The sequence below is a fragment of the Spermophilus citellus genome, assembly GCF_964194105.1.
Source record: "Spermophilus citellus genome assembly, chromosome: 9".
NCBI lineage: Eukaryota > Metazoa > Chordata > Mammalia > Rodentia > Sciuridae > Spermophilus > Spermophilus citellus.
In genome coordinates, this window is record NC_138191.1 from 77514551 (window position 1) to 77540445 (window position 25895).

Consider the following 25895-nt stretch of genomic DNA (forward strand, 5'->3'; position numbering starts at 1 on the left):
GTGAGTTTTATGTCCCTTCACATTGAATAAGGCTGGGTTGACACCAATACAGTACAGCAGAGTAAGTTGTTTTTTCCAAGGTTAGGTTATAGAAGGCCACATGGTTTCCTTTTCATTTGCTGAGCATTGTGCTCTTGGAGTCCTGAGCCACCACATTCAAGGATGGTGGAATGTGATGGACATCATTACACAAAGTACATGTATGAAGACTTGAATTGGGTGTCAACATACTTTATATATAAACAGAGATATGAAAAATTGTGGTATATATGTGTGTTAAGAATTGTAATGCAAAAAAACAAAGTACATGTATAAAGGCATAAATTGACGTGAACATACTTTATATACAGAGATATGAAATATTGTGCTCTATATGTGTATAAGAATTGTAATGCATTCCACTGCTGTCATGTATTTAAAAAATAATAAAATCAATAAATGATAAAAAAGAAGTCTGACTGATCTGAGAAAGCCCTGATGTAAGGAAGCCCAGGCTCCATGGAAACAGTTCCTATTATACAAGGACTTTCCAATCAGCTAACCTGGCTAAGTCCAACCTTAAAATCACTCCAGCCTAGGCTCTAATCCCCTCACCAATGGAAGAATACTCAGTTATTCACATCTTCTCAACTGAGGTTCTAAACATTATGGAGGAGAATCAAGCCATACCTCTGCATCCTGTGTGAATTTTTGAGCTGAGACACTATGAAAATAATAAAATGGTTGTTGTACTACTGTGTTTGGGGTTGTTTGTAGTCTAAAACAGATATGTCATCATAGAAAGTGTGAAAATAAAGAAAAGGAATAAGTAACAGTGTAATAACTATCATATAATACTATCATATATATACCATATATATATATATATATATATATATATATATATACCATAATAATCCATATAATTATGGACTAATACTATGATATAATCACTTTTACCACATAAGTATGTTTTATTCCTTCATTCTTGTTCCTATGTATGTATGTTCATGTTAGTAGATAGAGCACAGACTAATAGCAAGGAAAATCTGTGTTTCCATATTGATGACCACATCCTATGATTGGGACAAGTTTCTTGGCCTATTGAATCTGTGGAGTTTCTGTCTATAATATGAAGATAATAACATCAATCTCATAGAGTCATTGTCAAGATTAATCTAGTAATGCTGAAATTTATTTAGCAGTGTTTGACACATAATTTTTATTAATTATTATGTACACTATGAATATCATACTACATATAGAGTTAAGCTACCCCCTTTTTCATTTGGTACAAAATAATCAGCATGTCCCCATGTGTGACAGATGTAGAGATAGGCTACTCAGATCGCCTTTCAAAAAAAGTGTGGTAGGAGGGCAGTTAGTTGATAGCCTTCTCAGCTAGCTCTTTTCAAGAGTCACTGAAGCATTGGAGCTATGGTCACTCTCCTAGACAAGCTCCCAGTTGATGAATAAGCAAGGCAAAAAGGGCTTCCCTATTTTCACCCAGTGTAGCATTCTTCTAGTAGAAAATGTTTTGCTCTGTAGCTCTCCATTGGGCAGACAGAGATTTTATAAGGTCTGCATTGTGGTCTGACAGCTCCTTCTGACTGATTTTACATTCTTCCTTCTCCTTTCAGTGTCACTTCCAAATAATTCTCCTGTACTTTTAAATCATTCTCAGAGCCAGCTAGCTTTTCAGTGAATCCAATTAACATTAAATATCATAAAATGTGCTTCTGTAATATACGTTTGAATTTAGCTAGAACTAGAATTTGAAATTAGGTCTACTGACCTTGATTACTCTGTTTTTCTTAATATATCATATATATTATAAAATTTTTAATTTTCAACCCCTGATCATGTACCCCTCTTCAGAATGAGAGAGAGAGAGAGAGAGAGAGAGAGAGAGAGAGAGAGAGAGAGAGAAAGAGAGACCCCCAAGGAATCTATCTTCCATACCTATCTTATAGGATAGTAATGGGGATACAATAATATGCACAAATGTTTGTAAACTCAAGCATCTCAAAGGATCCTTACAGAAATATTCTTATTTAATGTATTTTCTCACCAAGAATGACCCAACTGTATAAGAATATTCATTATGTCTCAGTTCACTTTGTCCAAGAGATATTTAATCATGAAATACCTCAAATTTTTCATCTTTAAGTTTTCAAAATTGGGCTAAATTGTTTTCTGAAATATCCTATCCACATCCAATATTCTCTGAAGCATCATATCCAAGGCAGAGCTTCAGTTGTTGGACAGAAGAATGAGTTTCTGGATGTGAAACTAGAGGTATATAAATAAATATTCTAATACTATATTATTCCAAGTATTTTTTTTTCTTTTTCAATGCAATGTATCCAACACAGCAATTGTTAAACTCAGTTTGTTTTTGTAAGGGAAAGGTAATGATTAACAAACAAACAAAAAAACCTGCAAAAAACAAAGTGTAGTTTTATACACTTTTAAGAATATCTAGGTTTCCTTTAGAATAAGGGACAAGGCACGACTTCAGTATGAAATGCATTTAGTTACAGATATTAAAATTTAATGGATTCAAGCTGCCTAGTACATCATAGATATCCTCTGTGAAAGGATTTATTAATCAATATAGTAAATGCTGCTCACAAAAGTTCACAACTATACATCTCTTATTTAAAATTTTTTGAATCTATTTTCACAAAAAAATGTCAATTTTTAAGTTTTATCGTGATAATAACAACTTGGCTTTGCTTGAATTTTTTGAAACAACAGGAAAAAATAAAGGGAACACATCTTAGATTGAGTGCCTGTACTCTTTCCAGGGTAACGACTCCAAATTTGCTTTTGATTTAATTTTTTCTCCTTATTTCCTACAGACCCTTCTTCAATTTTTCTAGTATTCTATAATTTCTTGCTTCCTGTGAGTTATTCAAATTGGTCTATGGATATAGTGAGCTGTTTTCATTCTATAATATAATGATGACTTAACCAAGAAAAGCTAATCAGGGTTTCTGGGGCATGGAGGGAATTAAAATATATGCTGTTTGAAAAAAGCATATTGAATATTATGAATCCTTTAATTTGTTTTTACTTATAACATTTATTTTGAAATGAAAAAATAAATGGAATGTGAATTTTTATGTTTATTCAAATGGGTAAGAATTTAACAAGATTGGACAAAGCTGTTGTGTCAACTTTTCTGTGATCCTGCACCTCCTCAAGACATTGCTGTTTTTGCTTTTCGGAAAAACAACCAATGTTCATTGCCTCCATTTTCCTAAACCCATTTATTTTCTACCCACTATTATACCTTCTACCCCTACAATCTCTATAATATCTCATAAAGAGTCTAATTTTCTAATTTCCATTCTAATGGGCAGAATGGGACATTATTTTGTCCAATGTCAACTTGATTTTACCTATCTTGAAATACTTTTTTTCTTCTAAGTTATCATAGAATTTTAACTTCATTTATTCTTTTATGAAACATATTTATTAATATACTTAATATATAGATTGTTCAAAGTGCTCAGAATTAGATGATTTTTTTAGAAATTTAAATCTGGTGCCTGATTCAGTGGTGCTCATAATTACCAGCAGTGATTACAAACAGACTAAAAGGGGAATATATGTATATGGTTTAGCCCATACAGTATTTATAAATAAAAATTTGAATTAATAATTTGTATTTAAATATCAGGAAACTTTACAAAATTTCTCTGAAATTTTACACAATGCAAATCTACATTCCTACATGTAAATGATTAGCTGGAGCTGAAAGTGACTGAACCCGTCACATAATACATAAGTTCTTTAACATGCCAGTGTGTTCACCACTTCCTATAACTCAGAAACGTTGAGCCTGAGTGTTTGTCCCTATCGTTGAATCCATATTATCTAACATCTCCATTTATTTATTTATGTAATTGGCTTCATTTCTGAAGTCTCCTAAGGTTGTGACTCTTTAGAGGAAGCTACAAAGACATAGCCAGGAATTAAAGTACAGCATCATACACAGTATGAATAAGGTAAGTTCTGGCTGCTAAAAGAATACATTAGAGCAACACCTGACCCAGACTTGAGTGGCATCAAAAAAAAAATGGTGCTGTCTGATGTATGAATTAAAAGGTACATTAACAACCCAATATCCTATTAACTTTTTCTTGAGAACATGTTAATTTAGAAAGAAATTATGAAATATTTGCTTGCTAAGAAAAAATGTGAACATTAAAATTTTGAATGATTGCTCTAATTTATGTTCTCTAGTTTCTTAAAGTAAAACTTCAAATTAAATAGTATTTAAAAATCACCATTAACTAAAAATTTTAGGTGGTATATAAAAAATAGAATCTTTTTTTTTTTTTTGGCTGCAGGGTTTTTTTCCTCCTATTCAAAAAATTTCTTATTACTCTCTTGTCAAATTTTCATTGAGGAAAAATGCAATCTTTAATCAAGAAACTTTATTTGCACAAATAAAAAGGCAATTTGAAATTTAAAAGATCAATTTAAGTTAAGGAATCTTTTAATCTCTCCTCTATGTCAGTGGTTCTCAACTGGGGTGATTTTGCCTTCCAGAGACAACGTCTGTAGATAGATATTTTGGTTGTCACAACTGGGAATGAGAATAGTGACTAATGTCATCTACAGGAAAGAGACTAGAGATGCTAGTCTCAACATTTTGTAATGCACAGAACAACTTCCCACAACAAATAATTATCCAATTCAGAATGTCCATCGTTCCACATCTGAAGGACTTTGGTTCAAATAGAACATTGAGAAGCTATGAAAGATTAGCTCTTCATCCTGTATTTTAGAAAAGCTGAAAAAAAACATCAACTTTGTAATCTGATACATGTGTTAAGGAGGCAAAATTGAATTGGGATAAAGAATACGAATACGAATACAAATTGAAACTCATGGAAAACATAGAGTTTTGTGATAGGCGTGGTTATGTAGAAAAAAAATCCGGGTCTAGTGAACCAGGTAGACATAGATTTGAATTAGATTTTTTCCCCCTTCCTTTACTTTCTCCTTGTAATAAGAAAATAAAAATAACTTCTTCTGAATGATTGGAATGAGTAAGAGAATAAATGACCATCATCACTCAGTATCTGCGTTTATCACATAAAATACTAAAGAAAAAGCTGATGTATCAAAGTGATACTTTTCATTCACTAAGGAAATTTCATTAAATGGTTTAGGTATGTATTGAGTAAGAGGAATGTGTGAGGTTAAATTTGTTTCATTAGCAGTCATATTAAAGATCTTCCAAACTATATTAAGTCTCACTTTTTTCCCTTAAAATCTTGAGTTTCATTTTAGGAGTATACATTATCTAAAATATAAAAATAAATACCTAGAATTCTTGTGGAGAAGAGCTGAGAGTAACCTCTCACTCTTCTTCATCAGATTTTAGTATATGGAAATCTGTTGTATTTTAGATGGGTCAAATTTAATGAATTTATATATTTAAATATCTAATTTTCACTGAACCAAGTATGACAAAAATGGCAGGATATTTAAAGGATTCCTGTGAAGAAAACACATTACATAGATTACTAATAACTATAAAAGAAACAAAAAAACAAAAAACAAACCATAGTTGGTATTTTTCCCTATTTCCTATATTTTTTCCTAATCTGAGCTTTTATAAGTCAAATTTACAATTGGATCATATCCTTAATAACCTTATCAAAAGGATGTTTGAAATATGAATTTATTTTCAAAAACCATATTTTGCCTTGAGATATTTATTAATTGAAAATTTTTGTCCAAATATATAATTGATGAAAAACTATATGCATTTGGGATGCTAATGTTATAGCAACATGATCAAACATCTTTGGAGCCAATTGATCCTAGAACAGATTTCATTTTTTTTTGATGTTACTAAGGTTACTTGTTCTCATCTCTTTAGAATGTAATAATCCAGAAGTCATGGCCCATTTCTTTTTGTTTTTCTTTGTAAAACAACTGACATATTAGTCTCCAGTAAATGTTGGTGAAAATTAATGCTCAACATAATAATTAATATTTAATTTGGTATTTACTGCTTGCTAGATATTTTGCTAAGTAGTACATGTTTTGTTCTTTTTAAAATAAACAATGTATAAAGTCACTGGTTCATTTCCTGGAACTTCCACACATAAAACAAAACTTCTAAACTCACCCAACAAAATAGATAGTTTTATTTGCTCCATTTCAAAGATGACAAAGAGGTGTAGAAAGGAAGATCAATTTGAATAAAGACGCACACAAGTAAGTCTCAGAACTGAGATATGAACACATGTAGTTTAGCTTCTGTGTTGACAGTTTTCTTAAGTTACATAGTATCCATAAAGTATTGTTTGTACTGTTTTTTTGATATTTGCTAATTTCCAAAAAGTATTCATCAAAGATCTTTTATAAGTCCTAACAAATAAGCAAAGAAAAATACTTAGTCCCAATGCTCAAAGTTCACAGACCACCTTTGAAGTAATGCAAACAACTCCTCATAAGTGCTGTAATAAAAGATAATGTGAACTTATAATTGGAATCCAAAATTAAGTGCAATAAAATCTGTCTGGGAGTTCAAGAAGGCTTAAGAAGGCTCAATTTATCTTGGTTTCAAATAAGTAATAATTTTATGCTGAGAAAAAAAATAAAAAATCCTTTAGCAGAACAAATTACCTGAAGAAAAACAGAAGTGTAAACATGCTTGGCCTAAAGAATGGCATAATCTAAAATAGTGCTCTTCAAACTTTAGCCTGCAGACACATAAATTGGGATTTTTTTTAAATGCATTCTGGTTGGGAGGTTTAATTTTGTGCCAACTTGACTGAGCTAAGGAATGCTCAGATCACTGGTGATACAATTCTGACTGTGTCTTTGAGGGTGTTTCTGGAAGAGTTTACCTTTGCATTGGTAGACTGAATAAAGATAAGGCCAACATGAGTAGGCCTTATCAAACCTATTGAGGTACGGAACAAAACAAAAAGGAGGAGAAAGGATAATACTCTAGGTTATCAGGCTTTTGGACTCAGATTAAGAATTACACCTTCAGCTTCCCTTGTTCTCAAGTCTTCAGACCTAGTCTGAATCATACCACCAGAGTTCCTGTTTCTCCAGTTTATACAAGGAAGTCATAGAATTTCTTTGTCCTTAATCATGAAATCATCATGTGAGCCATATCTTATAATAAATCTGTCTCTTGATAGATGTATGTATATATGTATATATGGGTAGATGGATGGATGGGTGGATGAATGGATGGATGAATGGAGAGATAAGTAGATTATTAGCTTAAGTAGATTATTCTACTGGTTAAGCTTCTTTAGAAAAGACTGACTATCACATGTGTTGAACAATTTGGGGAGAGTCTACATTTCTGCAATCCATCCGTTGAGGTGTATTCCACTGATTCCCTGACCCCATTTTGATTTTTGAGTTTTGAAGAGTGATCTTCAAAATGTACACTGAGACTGTTTCCATAAACATTGCCTGCATTCTTGAAATTTTAGATTTCCAGAACATCATTGGTGTATCAAATTAGATTGATAAGAGGAAAATATCCATGTTCACCACATAATTACCATATGCATATTAAATTGAAAATCATTAGGGTTGGGAGTTCAGAGACTGCAGGAAATGTCTAGAGAGTGATTCCACCAGAATGATACATTAAAAGATCTTGAATCCATTTTATTTTATAGGCAATTGGTGACAATACCAAGTTTTAAACAGAACACTGACATCATAAATTTATGTCTTACACAGATTGATCTGTAAGAAATGTAAAAGTAGATTGCAGCAAAACAGAAAATCTCCTATAAACTTTTCCTACTGACAAGTAAAATCTACAAAACAAAGTGTATGATACAGCAATTCTCAGGCACTGAACAACATAAACAAAGAACCATAATTTGTGAGACAAGGGTAAGATACAGTGTGCATCCTAAAGTATACCATGACTGTCTTGGCTTTCCACCTGATATATTTCTCTGACAAAGAGTCTAAGATGGAAGAGCACAAAACATAAGAACTCACACTTAATAGTGGAGATTATAGTTTTGATTTTATGAAATAACTATGATTTGAAGTACTGGATAACTGATAAGTAGAAAATAAAACTCCATAGAGAAAGGATTGCAGAAGTCTTCAGGGAGATTTACCATGGGTCTTCGACTTGAGCTTCTCAGGCATAGAGAAAGGCTATGATCTAGAAAAGATCATGAACACTCATGGCTCAAAGGTGAATGGTAATGATACTGGAGTTCAGGCAGGATTGAGATTTGGGGGCTCTAGTAAGTCAGAATGGGGAGATTGCACCAAGTAATTTGGGCATTCAGGTGAGATAAAAAGAAGCCATGTATTAGGTAAGAATATTATGGACCATGTCCAAAAGTAAAAATCATATCCCAGAAAAAGAATGCCAAGGGGCTAAGTTAAAAACTGAAATAGACTCATTCTAATAAAAAAGTCAAACTAGGGTGAGTAGATCAAATGTATTCTGCAAATGTACAACCACATACCAAAAACAAAATAGTAAATAAATAAATAACTCAACATCCTTTAAAGGAAGATGACATGATGAATATTATCTGTAACAGTGCACATTAGTCTAGTGTACAATAAAATTAATAAATGAAGCAGAACAATGTGATAATTAGTCAATTTTAAAAGCATTCAACAGAAACAAACCCTAAACTAGTCCATGTGTGGAAAAAAAAAAACGATAGGCATTTAGATTAGTCATTTAGAGTATTGTTTAAATAAATAAATTTACAGAAAAAATATAGAAGGACAGTGGAGAGAATTGGCTATAAAAGGTCAAGTGGAAAGTTTGGGGCATGATAGAAATATTCTATATCATATTTGTGATAATGATTGTATGATTAGGTACATTTTTAAAAATTATCAATTATATATTTGAAATTGCAAATTTTATGTGCATATACTATACCTCAATAAACATAAATCCTGTAAAAATAATCCATTTGGCATTAAAATACTGAGCATTTGTTCTACTATAATTAAAGTAAACAGAGGTAATGCCATTAGTGAAAAAAAAATAAAAGAAATTTCAAATGTGCAGCAGACCTAGCATGTCAGAGTATGTAAGATATACAATGAAAAGAAGTATTTCTGTGACTACCAAAAAAGTGGTGAGAGTTACATTATTTATTTTGAGTGCTATGAACAAAGTAAAGTTCAAATGCAATATTTTAAAAAATTTAAAGAAATATGTGTTAATGTCTGCTCTGTAAGCATCAAAAACATTAAAACCAAGAAAGACAAGGATAGGCTGAGAAACACTTTCTCACTAAAGAGTATAGAAATAAGAACACTAAAAATGCATGATTCTGGATGGAATCCTAGGCCAGACCAAAAAAGAAAAAAAAAGTATAAATCATGCAATTGAGACAATTGGTCAAACTTGAATTTGTTATAGAGATGGTAGTATCCCATGTATATTAAATTTTCTGATTGTATATATTGGAGTTATATTAGTGACTTGTTCTTAGTAAATAAAGTTTAAAGTACTTTGTAGAAATAGGGCATGCTATCTTCAATTACTTTCAAATGGCTCAGAAAAAAACTGAAAAATAATGGAAATGAGACAAAACATAAACAGCTAACCTGGATAATGTGTATACAGGAGTTTCTTGCAGCATTCTTAAATTCTTTTAAATTTGAAATAATGTTAAAATAAAAATTTATTAGAAATTTATGAGGAAAGGGAAATGGAGTCTAAAATGATTTAGACACTTATTATAATAGTTCAGTCAAGGAAAAATTAGAGCTGCATTTAATGCATTGGTAGGGTACTTTATGTCATTTTTGTATTTAGAGTGAATGGTAACTTTAATTTGTTTATTACAAATGAATAAAGAATAAGCAGAGTGATCAAGCATTTTATTATGGTCTTTTAAGATGCTTTGCCTACTTTGTTTCCTAAGAATCTAAGTTCATGTAAACTTGCTATGAAAAAGTTATAGTCCATGTACCTTTCTGAAACATACAAGGAAACATAAGAAATAGAGCAAATAGAACTCTAAAAATGGAAATTTAGTTTTGATAAACAAGAGGAAGAAATATATTCTCGAAAGATGGTAACTCTAAATCATTTAGAAGCTAGTTGTAAGCTAGTGTCATGCTAAATCTTAGCAAAATGAACTAACACAGAAAGAATTTCCCAGACAGACTCAAAATTCATGGTTTCAGAAATTGCCTTGGTTATCCATCATCAACTTCCCCTTCCTCAGAGTTCTTTTACTTTCACCGCCTGCCTTTTAGCTGAAAAGTCAGCATATGATGCTACTTCATATATTTTGAACTCAGCCTCCATTTGAGTTTAGGAGTAATGAGTATTAAAGACAATTTAGCACTTAACCATGGCTTTCACCTATAAGGAATCAGAATGGACAAAGATTGATTTGGTATAAAAAGAGACCATCAGCTTTAGAGTATTTGCACTATGAACCATAGGAATATATGAACTGAATTATGGAAAACTGTGGCCCTCTTCCCATGCAGTGATAAACTCGCAAGAGATTAGGAAGGGTACAGGGAAGAGGGTTCCCAATATAAGCAAGTAGTTGCCCCACCTCCCAGACCCTAGCTACACAAAGGTGAAGCAAAATCCTGTCACAGATTCACATGAAATTGAGAAAGAACAAAATATGTAATATAACAAGGAAAGGTTAGAAGTTGAGTCAGCTATACTATATTCTAAACTATATAGTATATATAGAACAATATATACTATAGTATAGCTGAGTCAACTAAACAGTAATCTGATATTCTAGATATGTAATTTTAATGTTCAATTCATTTTTTCTGTAATATAAACTCCAATATACATCCTACAAATTTATTTCAATAGCTAAAGAAATAACATAAGCAGTATATTTAGCTCGTAAGTACAGATAAGCACACATTGTTACTATGATTAGAGAATCACAATTTATTTTAAATAATTTTTATATCACATAAATTTATATTTATGATAACTTCAATGGGAATTCCAATACCCAATATCCCACTTATTACAATTCATTTTCAAGTTTATTCTTATATCTGGTATTGAGATTTGATTGGAACAAGGGCTCAATTGAGAGGAAACAAACAATTAAAGTAAAAGCAAGAAAAAAATAAAAGAAACTAAAGGGAGCTCTAGAGACACTTTATTAAGGAAATCTTTCAGAAAAGAAATGAAGCTTCAATCACAATCAAATGCAACCTCATCTCTCTCTGTACAGAGGTAGCTTGGTATACTGGTGAGGAGCTCTGTGTGGGAACTAGATGGTCTGGTCTTAGACCCTGGCTAACCACTAGCTAGCCATGTTCCCTTGGGGATAATAACTATATTGACTTGCAGAGTTCTTGTGAGAATTAAATGGGTTAAACACAGAAAGCCTTAAAAGTAGTATGTGTGGTTAGTGTATAAAGGATATTTACTCAAAAAAGAAAAGGAAGTCAATTCAGTAATGTGATGCCTCTGTCACTCTAAAAGTTTTTCATGATTAATATTTGCTCCTCCCCCCCCAAAAAAAACAGCCTAAAAATACCCACCATCTTTGGTTCTAATACAGTACTTATGGGAATGAAAATGTCATACCTTGTAAACTGCCAAATGCAATGCTGTAAATCCATTTCTTGTCAGTCGAGATGGGCGGAGCCCTTTTAACATAAGGGTTCGAATATGTGACTTGTTGCCTTTGAAAAAAAATAAAGGCTGAATCATTGGGGGTGAACTAAGTAGCTTTAAAATCTCTCTTTGACTTAATGATAAATGCCACTCTGATGTATGAAAATGTCAGGCTGCTGTTCATAGGCCATTCATGAAGTTTTCTATTAATTGACAGCTTAAAAGTGAACTTTTCTAATATACCTATAAAACTTTACAAATTTTTATATTTGTATAGTTTTATATTAATGCTGTAACTTGATGCATTTTTAATCTAGTGCTTTCATCATTAGATGGCTTTAAAATAAAAAATTATGAACAAATGTAAGTTCATAATTCTCAAGAAAGCTTGGATGAAAATCTAGAGGATTTGTCAGAGCATCATAAGTAGTAGAGCTTATTTAGATCAAGAAATACGGAGGGTATGACCAAGCTTGGGTAGGCATGTTTAAATCTGTGAGAATAATATACTAAGTAGACACTGTTTAGTTTATTTGGGAGGAATGGTTAAGGAATATGGTTACATTTGATGTTTATACATTATTTTTCTATAAAAAAATCTGATTTCAATGAATTTAATTTGGGTTAACAACGTAATTATTCACTAGTCATTTGTCAATTCAATAAATTTATTGACTGACTACTATATGCTAGACACCATTCAAGGTGTGTGGGATACATTAATAAAAGAGAAAATAAACTAAATTTAATCTTAATCTTCATTTTGACTGATCTTCTCTTTTAGAGTTTATCTTGGACATTTGTTAATTTCCATATACTTTAGTTGCTTATTGATAAGCAACTACTTGATGATATTTTGGGAAATATTTTGGGTACTTCAGAATTTAACCTAACTCCTGACTGGCAAGCCCAATTTTTAAATCTGATTTCTGATTGTCAAGCACACTAAGTGACTTGGTTTAGGATAAGGAGAACATTGAAACTTGAAATCAGAGTTAAATTAAGTGAAATAACTGCCTGGTATCTATGCTTCAATCAAAGGTTATCAGGGTTGGAGGGAAGGCAAAGCTAAAGAGAACATTAAGTATAAATAGAATTTTCTTGTGGACTATTAGGCAGCTCAAATTACTGATTGTATATACATATACCCAAGTTAAAAAGCAAATTTCAAGTACTCACCCCCACAAATGCAGCATAAATGTAGTAGTGACAGCCCATTTTCAGTGCGGTAATTTAAATTGACTTTATTGAAGGCTTCATCAGAGCTGAAAAATACATTATAAATGATTACAAAATTCATCTTTTAGTATATTTTCTTTCACTTGAAAATTATAAAAGGTAATCTTGTTACTAAAAACTCAGGATTATATTTTTCCAAAATCATTTTGTATTTAGAGAAAGAATTCTTAACTATCTATATGAAGAATTAAAATTGAGAGAAAGAGATATTAAAAGTCCAAGACATCTCATGCACAGATCTGTGTTCTATGTATAATTTAAACTTTTCAGGGCAACTTGATAAATGAAAAAATTATGTGTAAGTATAAAATATAGATATCTGGAAATAAACTCATTTTTCACACACTCAAAATTTCACATTATATTTTTGGAGAATTCGGAAAATAAATAAATAAATTAGAAAAAGAAAGAAAGAGAAAGGGAGGGAGGACTAAAGAAGAAAGGAGAAAAAGTAGTACTTTGTATTTGAAAAGAAATTTGAGAAAAGGATATAATTCAAATGTATTACAACTTTTGCCTGGAGCAAAGTTTTCTTGAACTCTGACTGGATCAGATTTCATAGATAAAGAAGGTCTAAACTCTGGTAAGTACTGTGATAGAGTATCAGGTGAGAAGAACAATGATTTCATTAATGAATTCCTCCCTTTGTCTGAACAAAGACCATTGCCCCAGGAAGGCCCTGGAGAGCCATCAGTAGCTTTTCAAAAGGAATGTAAAGCTACAATTCTTGACCTCTTGAGGTCATTGGTACTCCCAGGACAATTTTAAGTAGAAATGAGATCATATCCTTGGCCTCACAGGTCAATTTCAAGCTGCCTTCTACCTATTCAAATCTCCAACAGCTTTAGAGAGACAGTAAAGTCTTTGGTGGAGGAGCCTAGTTCTCTTATCATTTGTAAAGTACTTATACATGAAAGGCACTATGAATGCAGAACATTATCATCAAGGCACCCAGTTAGGAACATCAAAAGGTATTGGAATTTTAAAATAGAAAAGAGAAAAGTGTTATTCTCCAGAGTACTGCCAAAAAAGAGAGAGAAGGGGGGGGGGAGAGGCAGAGGGAGAGAGAGAGAGAGAGAGAGAGAGAGAGAGAAAGCCTCCAAATCTAAGGTAATTGAAGGAACTCAGTGAAATGCTTTAATTAGCAATGGCAAACCCAGTGGTTTGTTTTCATAGACATGGTAATATTCTTCTTCCCTTCTTGCTTTCAATGTTTAACTTCTCAGCAGTAAAGTCTACTGACTTATTTATTTATATTGGAAAAACACTGGAAATGCATTTAGCTCACAGAGGCCTGAGGTTCTGACTTCAAATAGTATAGGTGTTCTGAAGACCTGAACTCCACTCTTCAAGCTAGGCAGACTGGAGTTTTCTCTTTGAATTTGTAGGAAATCAGTGTCCATAAATACAAAGGGAAAGAAGTCTATCAGGTCACTGAGGACAAAGATTCAGAGGCTCTGAGCTGCTCTGGCATTTCTTTCTTGGTCCGTCTGTTATCCATCATATGAAACACACAACAAGCTCACACAAGACAGGAAACAAATTGCTGGGGTGAGGAAGAGAGGGAGGTCTCTGTTAATGTAAAGAACTATATAACCTGCAGCCTAAGAGCAAAACAAGAAAGAATGCCCTTTATGTTGAGTTGACCATAATGAACTCAATGACAAATACTAAAAGAATAAAAAGTTTGGGATCTCCTTGTGTAGAAAAAAAAGTGTTCTGAAAAAGTCAGTTTTTCAATGTGTATCAACATTATATGGCAATACTTGTCATTTTTTGGTTTGTTTTCAAATTGCAAAGGAAGTTCACGTCAATGATGTAGTCAATATTTAAAGGCTTGGTCTTCTTAGTTATCCTACAGGGCTGGTGCCTTTCAAGAAACTGAGGCAGCATACCCATCCTTCAAACCCCAATTCTTGCCATTTAAGTCAGAAAGATTTCAGACATGTTGTTCAGAGTAACGGATATAAATTTATTGGAGGGATAGCAAAAAGGAAATGGGACACTCTCAAAGGAAAGAATTAATCCTCTCAAAGAAGAGAGGGACCATATGCCTCTCCTGTACTCCAGTATTATTGGGGAGTCCAGAGAAGTTTCCAGAGAATCTCAGTGAGAGAAATAGAAAGTCTGGTGGTTCATTTTCAGAATATAGTCTTAATTGGATCCAATTATAGCTATTTTAATTATAGTCCTTCCCTTTTCCTGGTCTTATTTTAAAATTAGCCAATTGTGTAGATTGTACCCCTGAGCTCCTCCAATCGGGGCAAAGGGCAGCACTGTTAGGGATATAAATGGCAAATACCTCCTTAAAAACTCTCTGCTCCCCCTTAGGGGCAGAATCACAGCTTCTGGGACAGGAGGCCCCTGTATTTCTCCTTTGCTAGCAAAACAATAATTTTTTTTTTCCTGTTTCTCAAAACAGTGTCCTCATTATTGTATTGGCATCAGCATCAGGGACAAAGTACTGAATTTTCAGTAACATCATTGACATTTTTTCAGACCTGCATTTCTCCTGCAGATAACAGGTAGTTTGCTAAGGAATGTGACATATCCTGTTCACTTAAGCCATCATGGCTCTAGGTAAATTGCTTCTTGGAAAAGAAAGTATGTGGGGGTCAGCACAGTGGGCTTATTTTATAGAATTATTTTCTTAGCCTCATGTTCCCACTATTCTCATCTGTCTGTCTCCTATTAATTACATTCTAATCCTATCCTGATTTGTATTTATAATTTGGGCAAGTTATTTAACCTCTCCAAGCTGCATTTTCTTCAATTATAGAATAGGTAAAATGATACATAATGATATTGTGTTGTTGTAAGGAATAAATGAGGTTAAGTATTTAACTACAGTGTCTGGCATATGATATGTAATCAAAAATGATTAGTGTATTGGTATTACTATTATTACCAATTTCACGTGGATGTACAACTTTAGTTTTGAAGGATAAATCTCAGAAGTCTTTTATCACAAATTTTTATACCAATTTGACCTTTCACATTTAATAATTTATAAAATTTTCTGATTTTCTCAATCAGTTCTATTTATATAAATATTTTATGCTCACAGTGACTCTTAGGCTCATATTAAATTGTCTGATTTTGACTTTTTTAAAGAACCCACTGAGTTCACTATTGTTGCATCCAGCACCTGTCAGTAATTCAGGAGCAACTTTTGGAGTCACAGTGTTGTAATACAAATTTGGAAACCTCATTCAGAAAATGTGGTATATATACACAATGGAATATTACTAAGCTATAAAGAAGAGAGAAATTATGGAATTTGCTGGTAAATGGATGGAACTGGAGGCTATCATACTAAATAAAATAAGCCAATCCCCAAAAAACAAAGGCCGAATGTTCTCTCTGATGTACAAATGCTAACACACAATAGGTGAGAGGGGATAGAAGTTCATTGGATTAGACAAAGGGGAATGAAGGGAAGGGAGGGGTGATGGAAATAGGAAAGACAGTATGAATCAAAACATAACTTTTCTCTGTTCATATATGAATACACAACAATGTAACTCCACATCATGTACAACCACAGAATAGGAAGTTATATTCTATGCATTTATAATATGTCAAAATACACTCTACTGTCATGTATATCTAAGAAAAATAAAAATAAAAAATATTTTGACTGGAAAAAATGTAATACTTATTAGAAATAAGTTGTCATAGGCAACACTATTTTGAAACATATCCTCCATCCTAGAACAAGAGTCATCTCATAATCACAGTATTCTAGCATCACAAGAAAGGAAATTGCCCTCTAGGACTAAAATCCTGAAAACTCCTCATCTGTAAGAAGGTGACATCCCAAGGACCCTTCCCTGACAACCCCACAGCAACTGCCTAATTGAAAAATATCACGCCCCCTCATTCCCCTCTGTCTACCCTATACTATAAGAAGGGTCCCAGTCTCCACTGGGCCCACTCCACAGGTTTGTCCTGAATACTGTAGCCCTATGTTACTGTTGAGTTGCCTCTTTATGCTCTTTATTCAGTTCCTTCCTTACTATACTATTTTCAATACTGGAGGTATTCGAAGAACAAAAAATCCAAGAGGGGATGAAAGAGGTTGAAATGAAAATTGCTTTATTCAAGAAGATAGACTCAATTGCTTTCTTATTTCATAATCTAACTTTGATGATCCATTCAACAAGTCTGGCACATCACCTACTAAACACATCACCTACTAAACACTTCTAAGTGGTTCACATCTGCTCTCAATACTCATTTCAGGTTGTTTTCAACAGTGATATAAGGTACACACTACACTAATTCCTGGGTCCTTTAAATGTATCAATCCTAAGAATATTCATGCTAGAGAGAATCCTGCCACTCTGTAGCATTAGCAAAGATCTCTAAAACCCTGATCAGCTTTCAAAAACAAAAAAGAAAAAAAAATCTTAAACATCGAATAAAAAGAAAATTCAAGATGCCGATGTCCGCTTTTTTACTAAAAAGCAATATTAAACTAAATGAATGCCTACTTTTTATAAATAAAACTGAAAGCATGGTTAGATTTATGACTTCTTATGCAATGACTATTCTAAAGGATAATTCACTGAATCTTGAACCGGCCTTTCTTCCATAACTGACTCAGTACAGAACCTTACAGAGTTCCATGTTTAAAATTGAGCTATTGTTTGTTGCTTTTGTACTTCCCTTCCATCTCCTTAAACTCTTGCAACTTCTATTCCTGTCAACAAAATGAGTCAACAGGGAATAGACTCTTAAAATTTTTGGGATTCAAGAAGGATTTTTATATCACAATTTTTAGCTTGACTTTAATAATTAGAATGTAAATTTAAAAAAAAAAAAAACAACAATAAGAGTTACTTCCTGGGCTGGGAACAGGGCTCAGTGGTAGAGCAGTGTCTAGCATTTGCAAGGCCCTGGTTTGATCTCCAGTGTGTGTGTGTGTGTGTGTGTGTGTGTGTATTAGTTAGGAATAGTCTACAGTTTCCCAAACCAATCATTTAAGTTTCAAATGTCTAATTCTAACTTCTTGTGTAATTCCTTAAATATTTTTACCATAAAACCCCTAGTGCACGCGTGTGCGCACACACACGAATTTCTTCCTAAATTTGAATCATAATTCTCATTTCCCATCATCTTCTAGTCAAACATTTCTGTTTTGATACATTAGATTAAAATATTTAAGATTTCAAAGCAACTATTCCTAGGAGAGAAATTGGGTTTTCTCTTCTTTTGTCTCCTAAAGTAGTTGTGTATGTATATGTCATTTATGAAATCTGATACACTAGACTCAATTTGTTATAATTTGCCCTTACATTTAATTCCTAATTAAAATGAAGTAACAATTATGAAAATAGTTCTAATAGTAAATTCTGTCTTTAATTATTAAAAATGGTAGTTTTGTAACTGCAGGTTACTTTTATTGTAGCATAATGAACTCTTTTTTTCTTGGCCTTTATCTTTTACCCAGGAAAGTATGCAGTTTTGTGATCCAATTAAACTTCTTTCTGGTGATCTCATCCTTTCAAGAAGATACCTGACATGACCAAGAGTGGAAATTTATTAAAGTATAACATTTGTACAGTTGGTCCAAAAATGACACATTGCTGTACAAAGTATACAGAGGTGATAGATTTTTTAAAAATTAATTTACTAACTGAAATTAAGGGAAAAGCCAAAAGGCAGAAAGAAAATCAGGATTTGTTAGGGATAGTCTACAGTTTCCCAAATCAATCATTTAAGTTTAAAATGACTAGTTGTAACTTCTTATGTAATTCCTTATAGATTTTTCTCATAAAACAATATAAACAAAATTTAACCAGATCTTTTCCTAATATATACCCTCAAGAAATATCCAGAAACATATTTATTCAATATCACCCAGATAAAATATACAAACATACAAATGGATTTCATTCATTTATTCACTAATTCATAATTATTGAGATACAGTGACAGTAAGAGTAGAAAAATATAAAATTTGGTTAGCAACTAATTATTGCATAAGGTTTATATGAAGTTTAAATAAGTTATATATTATAATACTTTCATAAATATTAACTGCTAGAATAATTTATACTAAAACATTGGTATGGATTGTTTTTCTTTTTTATTGTTTTGGTTTTGAGAAGGTAGAAAGGGAAGAAATGTAAGAGGTAGTACGGGAAGCAAAGGAGGAAGAGAAGAAAGACAAAAGAAGGGAAATAAAAGCCAATAAGACTCAAAACTAAAGATAAGAAAGAAGAAAGTGAGACAGAGAAAGGAGAGAGATTTTAAGTTTTACTTGTACAAACAAATAAACAAAAATCAGAGGAGCTGGCTTTGGCTAATATGGATTTCATTCCAAGTCTTTTTGGTTTTGATGGTGCTTTTTGTCTTGTTCTATTTCATTGCTACTTGTCATAATACACTACTCAAACATGCCAAATAATATTTCCATTCTATTTTAATTATAACATGACACTGACTCCCTAATATCCTACTAAGCATCTTGATATAAAGTTTCTACTCTTAAATAAGGTCAGCCTGAAACATTTTTGAGGCTATTCATTTTGTAATAGATAAATTACATAGTTGGCTATAGTTCAGCAAGAGGTTTTTAGAAGATTTATCATTTGAAGGATGCATATGGTGGAATGCAGCTGGGCCCAGAGAACATTTTCAGGGAGAAAATGAACAGGAAGTTACTTATCAGAAAGCATCGTTCATGATGTTCTTTTTTATCCTCCCATGTCTTCAGATTATTGTGTGGCTTCTTTCATGAAACAGAACATTTTTGACCATTTTTGTACACTTAATAAACGTAATCAATTTCAAAGTATGATATTATCATTATTCACCAAGGCATATCTATTCAGTGCCAAACATATTAAAAATGAGAAAAAAATACATTGTTTTTAGACTGTGTTAATAAGAATCATGGTATTGAAAAACTACAACTCCTCTGAAATCTTCTCATATAGCTCTAAATTTCATGTTAAATATTAAGCAGATAAAAAGTAGACTTATAAAGAAATTGGAAAACAGATTTAAAGTTTTTTACGACTTAATTTACCAGAACAATGTAATTTAATTGAGAGCCTTTTAAAAGTAGCATATGAAGAACCATATGAATGGTTTCAAGATTTGTGGGAAGTTAACAGGTATTGCCTGAATGAAGGATGGAGGGAATTTTTAAAAAGTATAATCTTCTAGCTTCCCTAAGGAAAGTTCTAATGGATAGCACATAAAAAAAATTGTGGGATACCATGAGGAAAGTGAAAATTTTTGAAAGATAATTCTGATCTATTTCTATTTCCCTCTCCTATGTTGAGAACCAAGATTATAAAGATAATACTTTTTGAAATCAAATAAAGATGAATGAAACTCCAGTTCAACTATACAATTGTGCAACCTAGTTTAAGTCAGTTTAATTTGATTAGCTTCATTATCTTCAGGTATAAAATGGAAATTTCAATACCTATTTCAGAAGATTAAATAAACCATAATGATTAGTTTTTAACTAGGTTAGACATTATGACACTTTAATAATTATTAACTACTGTAATAATTTTTACTAAAGCCTCAATATGAATTATTTTCACTTTTTATTGTTTTGTTCTTTACAAGATGAAAAAGAGATGAAGGAGGTAGTATGCCATGGGATTGAGAATGAAGGCAAAAAGAGGGAAAGTGAAAGTAAGATAAAACTGTTGAGTTTTGCCATGTGCTAGATAGTGTGCACTTTACACATACACAGTGAGGATTATATGAGCTTATGCTAATGCACATAAAAGTACTTGGCAGTATGCCTGGTATATGGTAAGCACTAAGTTATTAGTTTGTTTTCCTTTGAGTGCTATATACATAGTTATCATAAATAAATGCAAATATAAATATGGTAGAAGACAAAGAAGCACTTTTAATAAACACATAATATGAGGGGCTGAAGGGACAGACCTATAAGGAGACAAAGATAACATCATGTAAGAAGTGGTGTTTTACTGTTAAACATAAAGATCAGAGGCAGCACAGAACAGGAAATGATAATTGTACTACAACATATCACTTCTGTCTTTTTTCCTTTTCTGTTTCCTCTTCTTTATCTCTTTGTTAACCATTCATTACTTCAACAAATGTCTAAAGTTAGGAGTGAATGCCACATATGGCAGAAGATGAAAGAACATTCCATTTCCATTCCCTTTGTTTCCCACATCAAGCTCTCATTCCAAAGCTGCTATAAAATGACATAAGGAAGATAATGATGTAGAATTTTTTGTCTAAATTAAGTTTAGTGCTATACTGCTTTTTTATTATATTGTGTGTAAAATCTATGACAGGGAGATTGCATATTTGAGCTGATAGAGCAATGGTGCATTATGTAAAGTCTTGTTTAATGAACAGAATTAGCATCTACCACGAATGCCATAAATTTGTGAGCAAATAAACATATAAAAACAAATAGACCTGGGTTTATATAAGAGAGCCTCTACCAGTGACTCTGGTATGCATCTTTTTGAATATCATGTACAATTTTCTTGCTACTTACATTTTTAGGGAAAGGCTGATGTCAAGTAGCTGTTTGTCATGGAAGTACTCTTTGCATTGTTTTCACTATGATTAAGGATGAGAAATAGAGATTCTGATATTTATTTAGCCCCTAGATATTCAAATGTGATTTCATAAATACTATATATAATTTTCCTAACTACTCATAAAATTCGGTGGATGAGCTGATGAGTAAGACTTTATATTCTTGACACAATTTGCTTTCTTTGTCATCCATCATTTTATTCCAGAGAAAGAACATTTTCAGAATACTGACCTATAAAAACAGTTGAGTATCTTTTCAGGTGGTGCTACCTTCCAGGATGGAGTCAGGTAAAAATATAGTGCTATATTTGCATGTGTGTGTGTGTATATGTGTGTCTGTGTAACACTCCTGGCTTTCTGCAGACTATATCAGGTAATTTATTTTCTAGTCTGATGTCCTTCATCCCTTTTACCAATATCACCCCAGGCAAAGATTTTTCCTCACAACTGATATCTTTCTATTGTTTTTGAAGGTTAGCATAAGTATCCTTTTTACAGTGTATAAATATTACCCGAAGAACATGTTAATAAATAAATAATAAATAAATAATAAATCAGATTCTTAGATATCATCCCCACAGAATCTGATTCAGTCACAAAATCTCTAAGATTGAGTCACAAAATCTATAATTGTAGCAAATACAACAGACTACTTTAACTTAGAATGTCCTCGCCCATGAGAAGCATGACTCTAGAATGTGGGTAATTCTGTTCCCAGCATTATTATCAACACTTCTGGCTAATGGGACATTTATGTAGCTTCCTTCATGGCTTTAGAACCAAACTAGTAATCTTCCTCTACAAATTGCCCTACCCTTATTCTCAAGAAATTTGACATCCATTTTGATGAGCTTGTCAATACTCAGGTCTAGAAATTCTTCAAAAATCAATGACAATCTTCAAGAACTTTATTCCAGATTTTGGTATCATCCTGAATTGCTTCAACATTTTACAATTTTTAGTTCTGAATATATTCTCTTCATATGAAAATATTTTATCTTAACTTTTTCATTTTCTCTTAATAAGCTATGTTATTACCATTTCATAATAAAGTTCTCTGTCCTTATTCTATCCTTATTTAGCTAATAATAGAAACCTCCAATTTTTCAATAACTATTGTGTTTGACTTATTTTTAGCATTCATTTCTCTCCCTTTCACAAATATCCTGTTAGGTAGCTATCATTAATCTCATTTTACAGATTCAAATGAGGATCCAGGAGATTAAGAAACATATTGAAGGGTATACAGCTTTTATATAAGAACCCAGATTTAAAACCATTTTTTTAATGACCCAAACCAGTACCCTGAGTGGCAGAGCTTTCCTACTCAAATCATTTGGTCAAGAAATTATTTTTACTTACCTCTTCTAGAATTCCTATGACACTCACACATTCTTGCTAGACACCTTTACTTAACTATGCTCTTTATCTCTGATGCTTTTTAAAATCAACAAATAAATCAAAACCCATTGTAGCATTTATATATTCTATATATAAATAGCTCTCATGGAAGACAGTTATAGCCGATGATGATGATGATATATATATATATATATATATATATATATATATATATATATATATGTGTGTGTGTGTGTGTGTGTGTGTGTGTGTGTGTGTGTATACATATATTTGCATATTGCTGATAATATATGACTATATATATGACTATATATGAGACTCTATATATATGACTGTATATATGTATGTGTATATATACATATGACTGATATATGTGTATGTGTATATAGATACACACACACACACCAATCTCTATAGAATCTATTAGTAAATTCCTGAAACAAGAAGTAGTGTATAGTATGAAGGGTTGTCCATGGAGTCAGGCAGATCTTTTAAGTCACATTTCAGCATTTACTAACCTTGTTATCTTGACAAGTCACATGTCTTGTCTTTAGTTTATTATACACCAAAATCAATATTATCTACCATATAGGCTTATAGTGAAGATTAAATAATGCCTTATATTTGATATTTCTAGAATAATGACTTGAACATAGCTGATAGTGAACAAATTCTGGACTGTAAATTTCCTAACACTGATTTCTACTTCTCACCCTTAGAACTAACCAGCAAAAATCATTTCATTTATTGGGTCTATAAGAAATGTCAGCTATCAGAGGAATTGTTAAAACAGCTGGGAGCTAATGAGGTACCAAAAAAAAAACCCAACAACAAAACTCTATATCTCAAAGGTATTAAGTTCAAACTAATTATCAAAAGATTATATTTAGTATTAGCTAAACTTAACATATGTGCCCAATACTTCCTAAATTACAAATAAATAAATAGATGAGGCTTTGACTTCACAAAGTTGAGAAAAATCTCTTCAGCGTCCCATTTCATTCAGTATATTTAATTTTGTCAATAAGAGGTAGAGGTGTTATGATTAAGTTCTACACGCATATTCCTTTTTCAACAAAATAAATATGTATGTACAAATCTTCTGTACCAAAGTGTCAATCATATCTCTACAAAAATGCCAAATGTTCTCCTATACCACAGAATCATGTGATTCTACTTGAAAAAGTTGTATTCCACTGGTATCTCATCACAAATGTCCATGTTGAGTGCATCATTTGGGACTAGAGAGAATCAACTGTTTCTCAAACAATAAATTGAATATCTGTGAAGACCTTATTAATTTTATTGACAAATTTCATATAAACTATAGGATTCATGGATGATTTCATTTACTAGTTACGTGATGTTTATAATATACTTATTATGTCTGAATTTCTTTTGAAAAGTCTAAAATCACTTCATCATTGCTTTATACTTGTTTTCTAAATAAAATAGAGTTCTTTGCCATGAGTGCATTATATGAGTAATACACCTGGAAATGGGCATATTTAATTGTTCTATGTTTATGTTTTCCTCAGTATATAACTATACCAAAGTGCATCTAGTTTCCCTTCCTTTCTGAACATTCTCTGTCCTCCCATGGTTGTGATACTATCCCAGATTATTTTTTCTCTTGTTATTATTAAACAAACCCCACTAAAAGCTTGAAGTCAATATTTCATGTTGTTATATGATTGTTTGGGTACAGAATTATACTCATTTTCATTAAGGGACAGCCTTTCAATGTCTAGAGACAAGGGAGTTTAGGAGAATTGGACTTACCTCAGTAGTCCAAAGAAGGGCGATGTGGCTAACATATTGCCACCATAGGAAAAGATAAGATTGTTTAGACCATAACAGTTTGGGTTCAAAGGCTAGCCCTTATGTTCCACTCTTTTTAAAACTTTAGTGAGGAGAGAATGCAAGTTCTGCTAAGGAGGTGAGATAGTTGCACATTGAGAGGCATACAAAAAGAGATAACCTGACACTCTAAGGCAGAACATGACTGGCTATATCTAAGGTTTTATGGATATGTATTCTCTTTTTATCTTTCTGTCTTTCTCCTTCCCTTCCTATTCCCCCCTCAGACTCACACACAGTAAAAGGATATATCTAAAAACAAGATCATTAATGAAGAAAGACCCTTCTACAAAGAAGTTTTTTCTCTGAGAACTTTACCCAAATATATTCCTTAGTTCTGCAAATTCTTTTTCCTTGATCTGCAGGTCATCTTCTAATCTTCCTATTATAATAACATAAGATTCACTGACTTTCTTCTTCCATTCGTCTAGCAAAGAAAAACAAATGAGATTGATTGATGGTTGTGTTTTGCAAAATGTAGACACAGATCATAACATACAAGTAATCAAAACCCTGTTTTTTATTCTGGATTCTACAATACTTAATTTAAATTACTGATTGTGAGTTTAAAATGCAGATGTTTATATTTAAAATGCAATCATATTGAATTGTAGTAATTAAGAATCCATTTGATATTGGATAATATATTTACATAGAAAAATATATTTGACTTATTTCATTTGATTTTATTGCATTTTAATTATAGCAATCTCTAGCTGTTAGAGTTTTTAGGTTTTAAGTACTAGATACTTAAAGATATAATTCTAAAATCTCTATATTCAACAGTATTCTAATTTTTTTCTATAACATTATACCAAGGAATTAAAATAATATTTTATAAGAAATTTTCTGTTTTTTGTAAATACCTTTCAGAGAAAAAATAGTTAAGTTCAGATACTCTTCCCGACACTTTTACATAATGCATCGTAATATCTTCTGTATACAAATTAACACATATCCCAATGAGTTATTTAGTTATTTGTAACTATAATTGAACCGTTACATTTAAGAAACTGAGAAAAATTACCAGTACACGTTTGGGTTGGTCTAGATTTATAATTCCCCATTTGTCAGAAGTTTTTCCTTTTCTCCAATGCAGTTCTTCAGGTCACAGGATTCCAAGTTCAAGTGTAGTGACAGCCCAGTTGAAAAATACTTTGATAGTCTGGCTAAAAATAAGCAAGCTGCCAAATGGAATGTCATGCAATGATGACAAAGAACAAAACTCTGTGTGCCTTCAGGGGTGGAATTATAAAGGGAAGTAATCAGTCTGTTTAAAAGA

General features: G+C 32.1%; 1 protein-coding gene across 1 annotated transcript in view; it reads right to left on the reverse strand.

The window, feature by feature from the left end:
* LOC308655620 (serine/threonine-protein kinase TNNI3K) overlaps positions 1-25680 on the reverse strand; it is a gene marked incomplete at its 5' end in the record, with an annotated part of 300765 nt that extends 275085 nt beyond the window's left edge. Inside the window, 4 exons of the mRNA XM_081305672.1 lie at positions 11567-11664; positions 12776-12861; positions 24932-25040; positions 25641-25680. Of these exons, the coding sequence (XP_081161798.1) occupies positions 11567-11664; positions 12776-12861; positions 24932-25040; positions 25641-25680 (333 nt within the window). The remainder of the gene's footprint in view (positions 1-11566; positions 11665-12775; positions 12862-24931; positions 25041-25640) is intronic.
* Between the last annotated feature and the right edge of the window lie 215 nt (positions 25681-25895).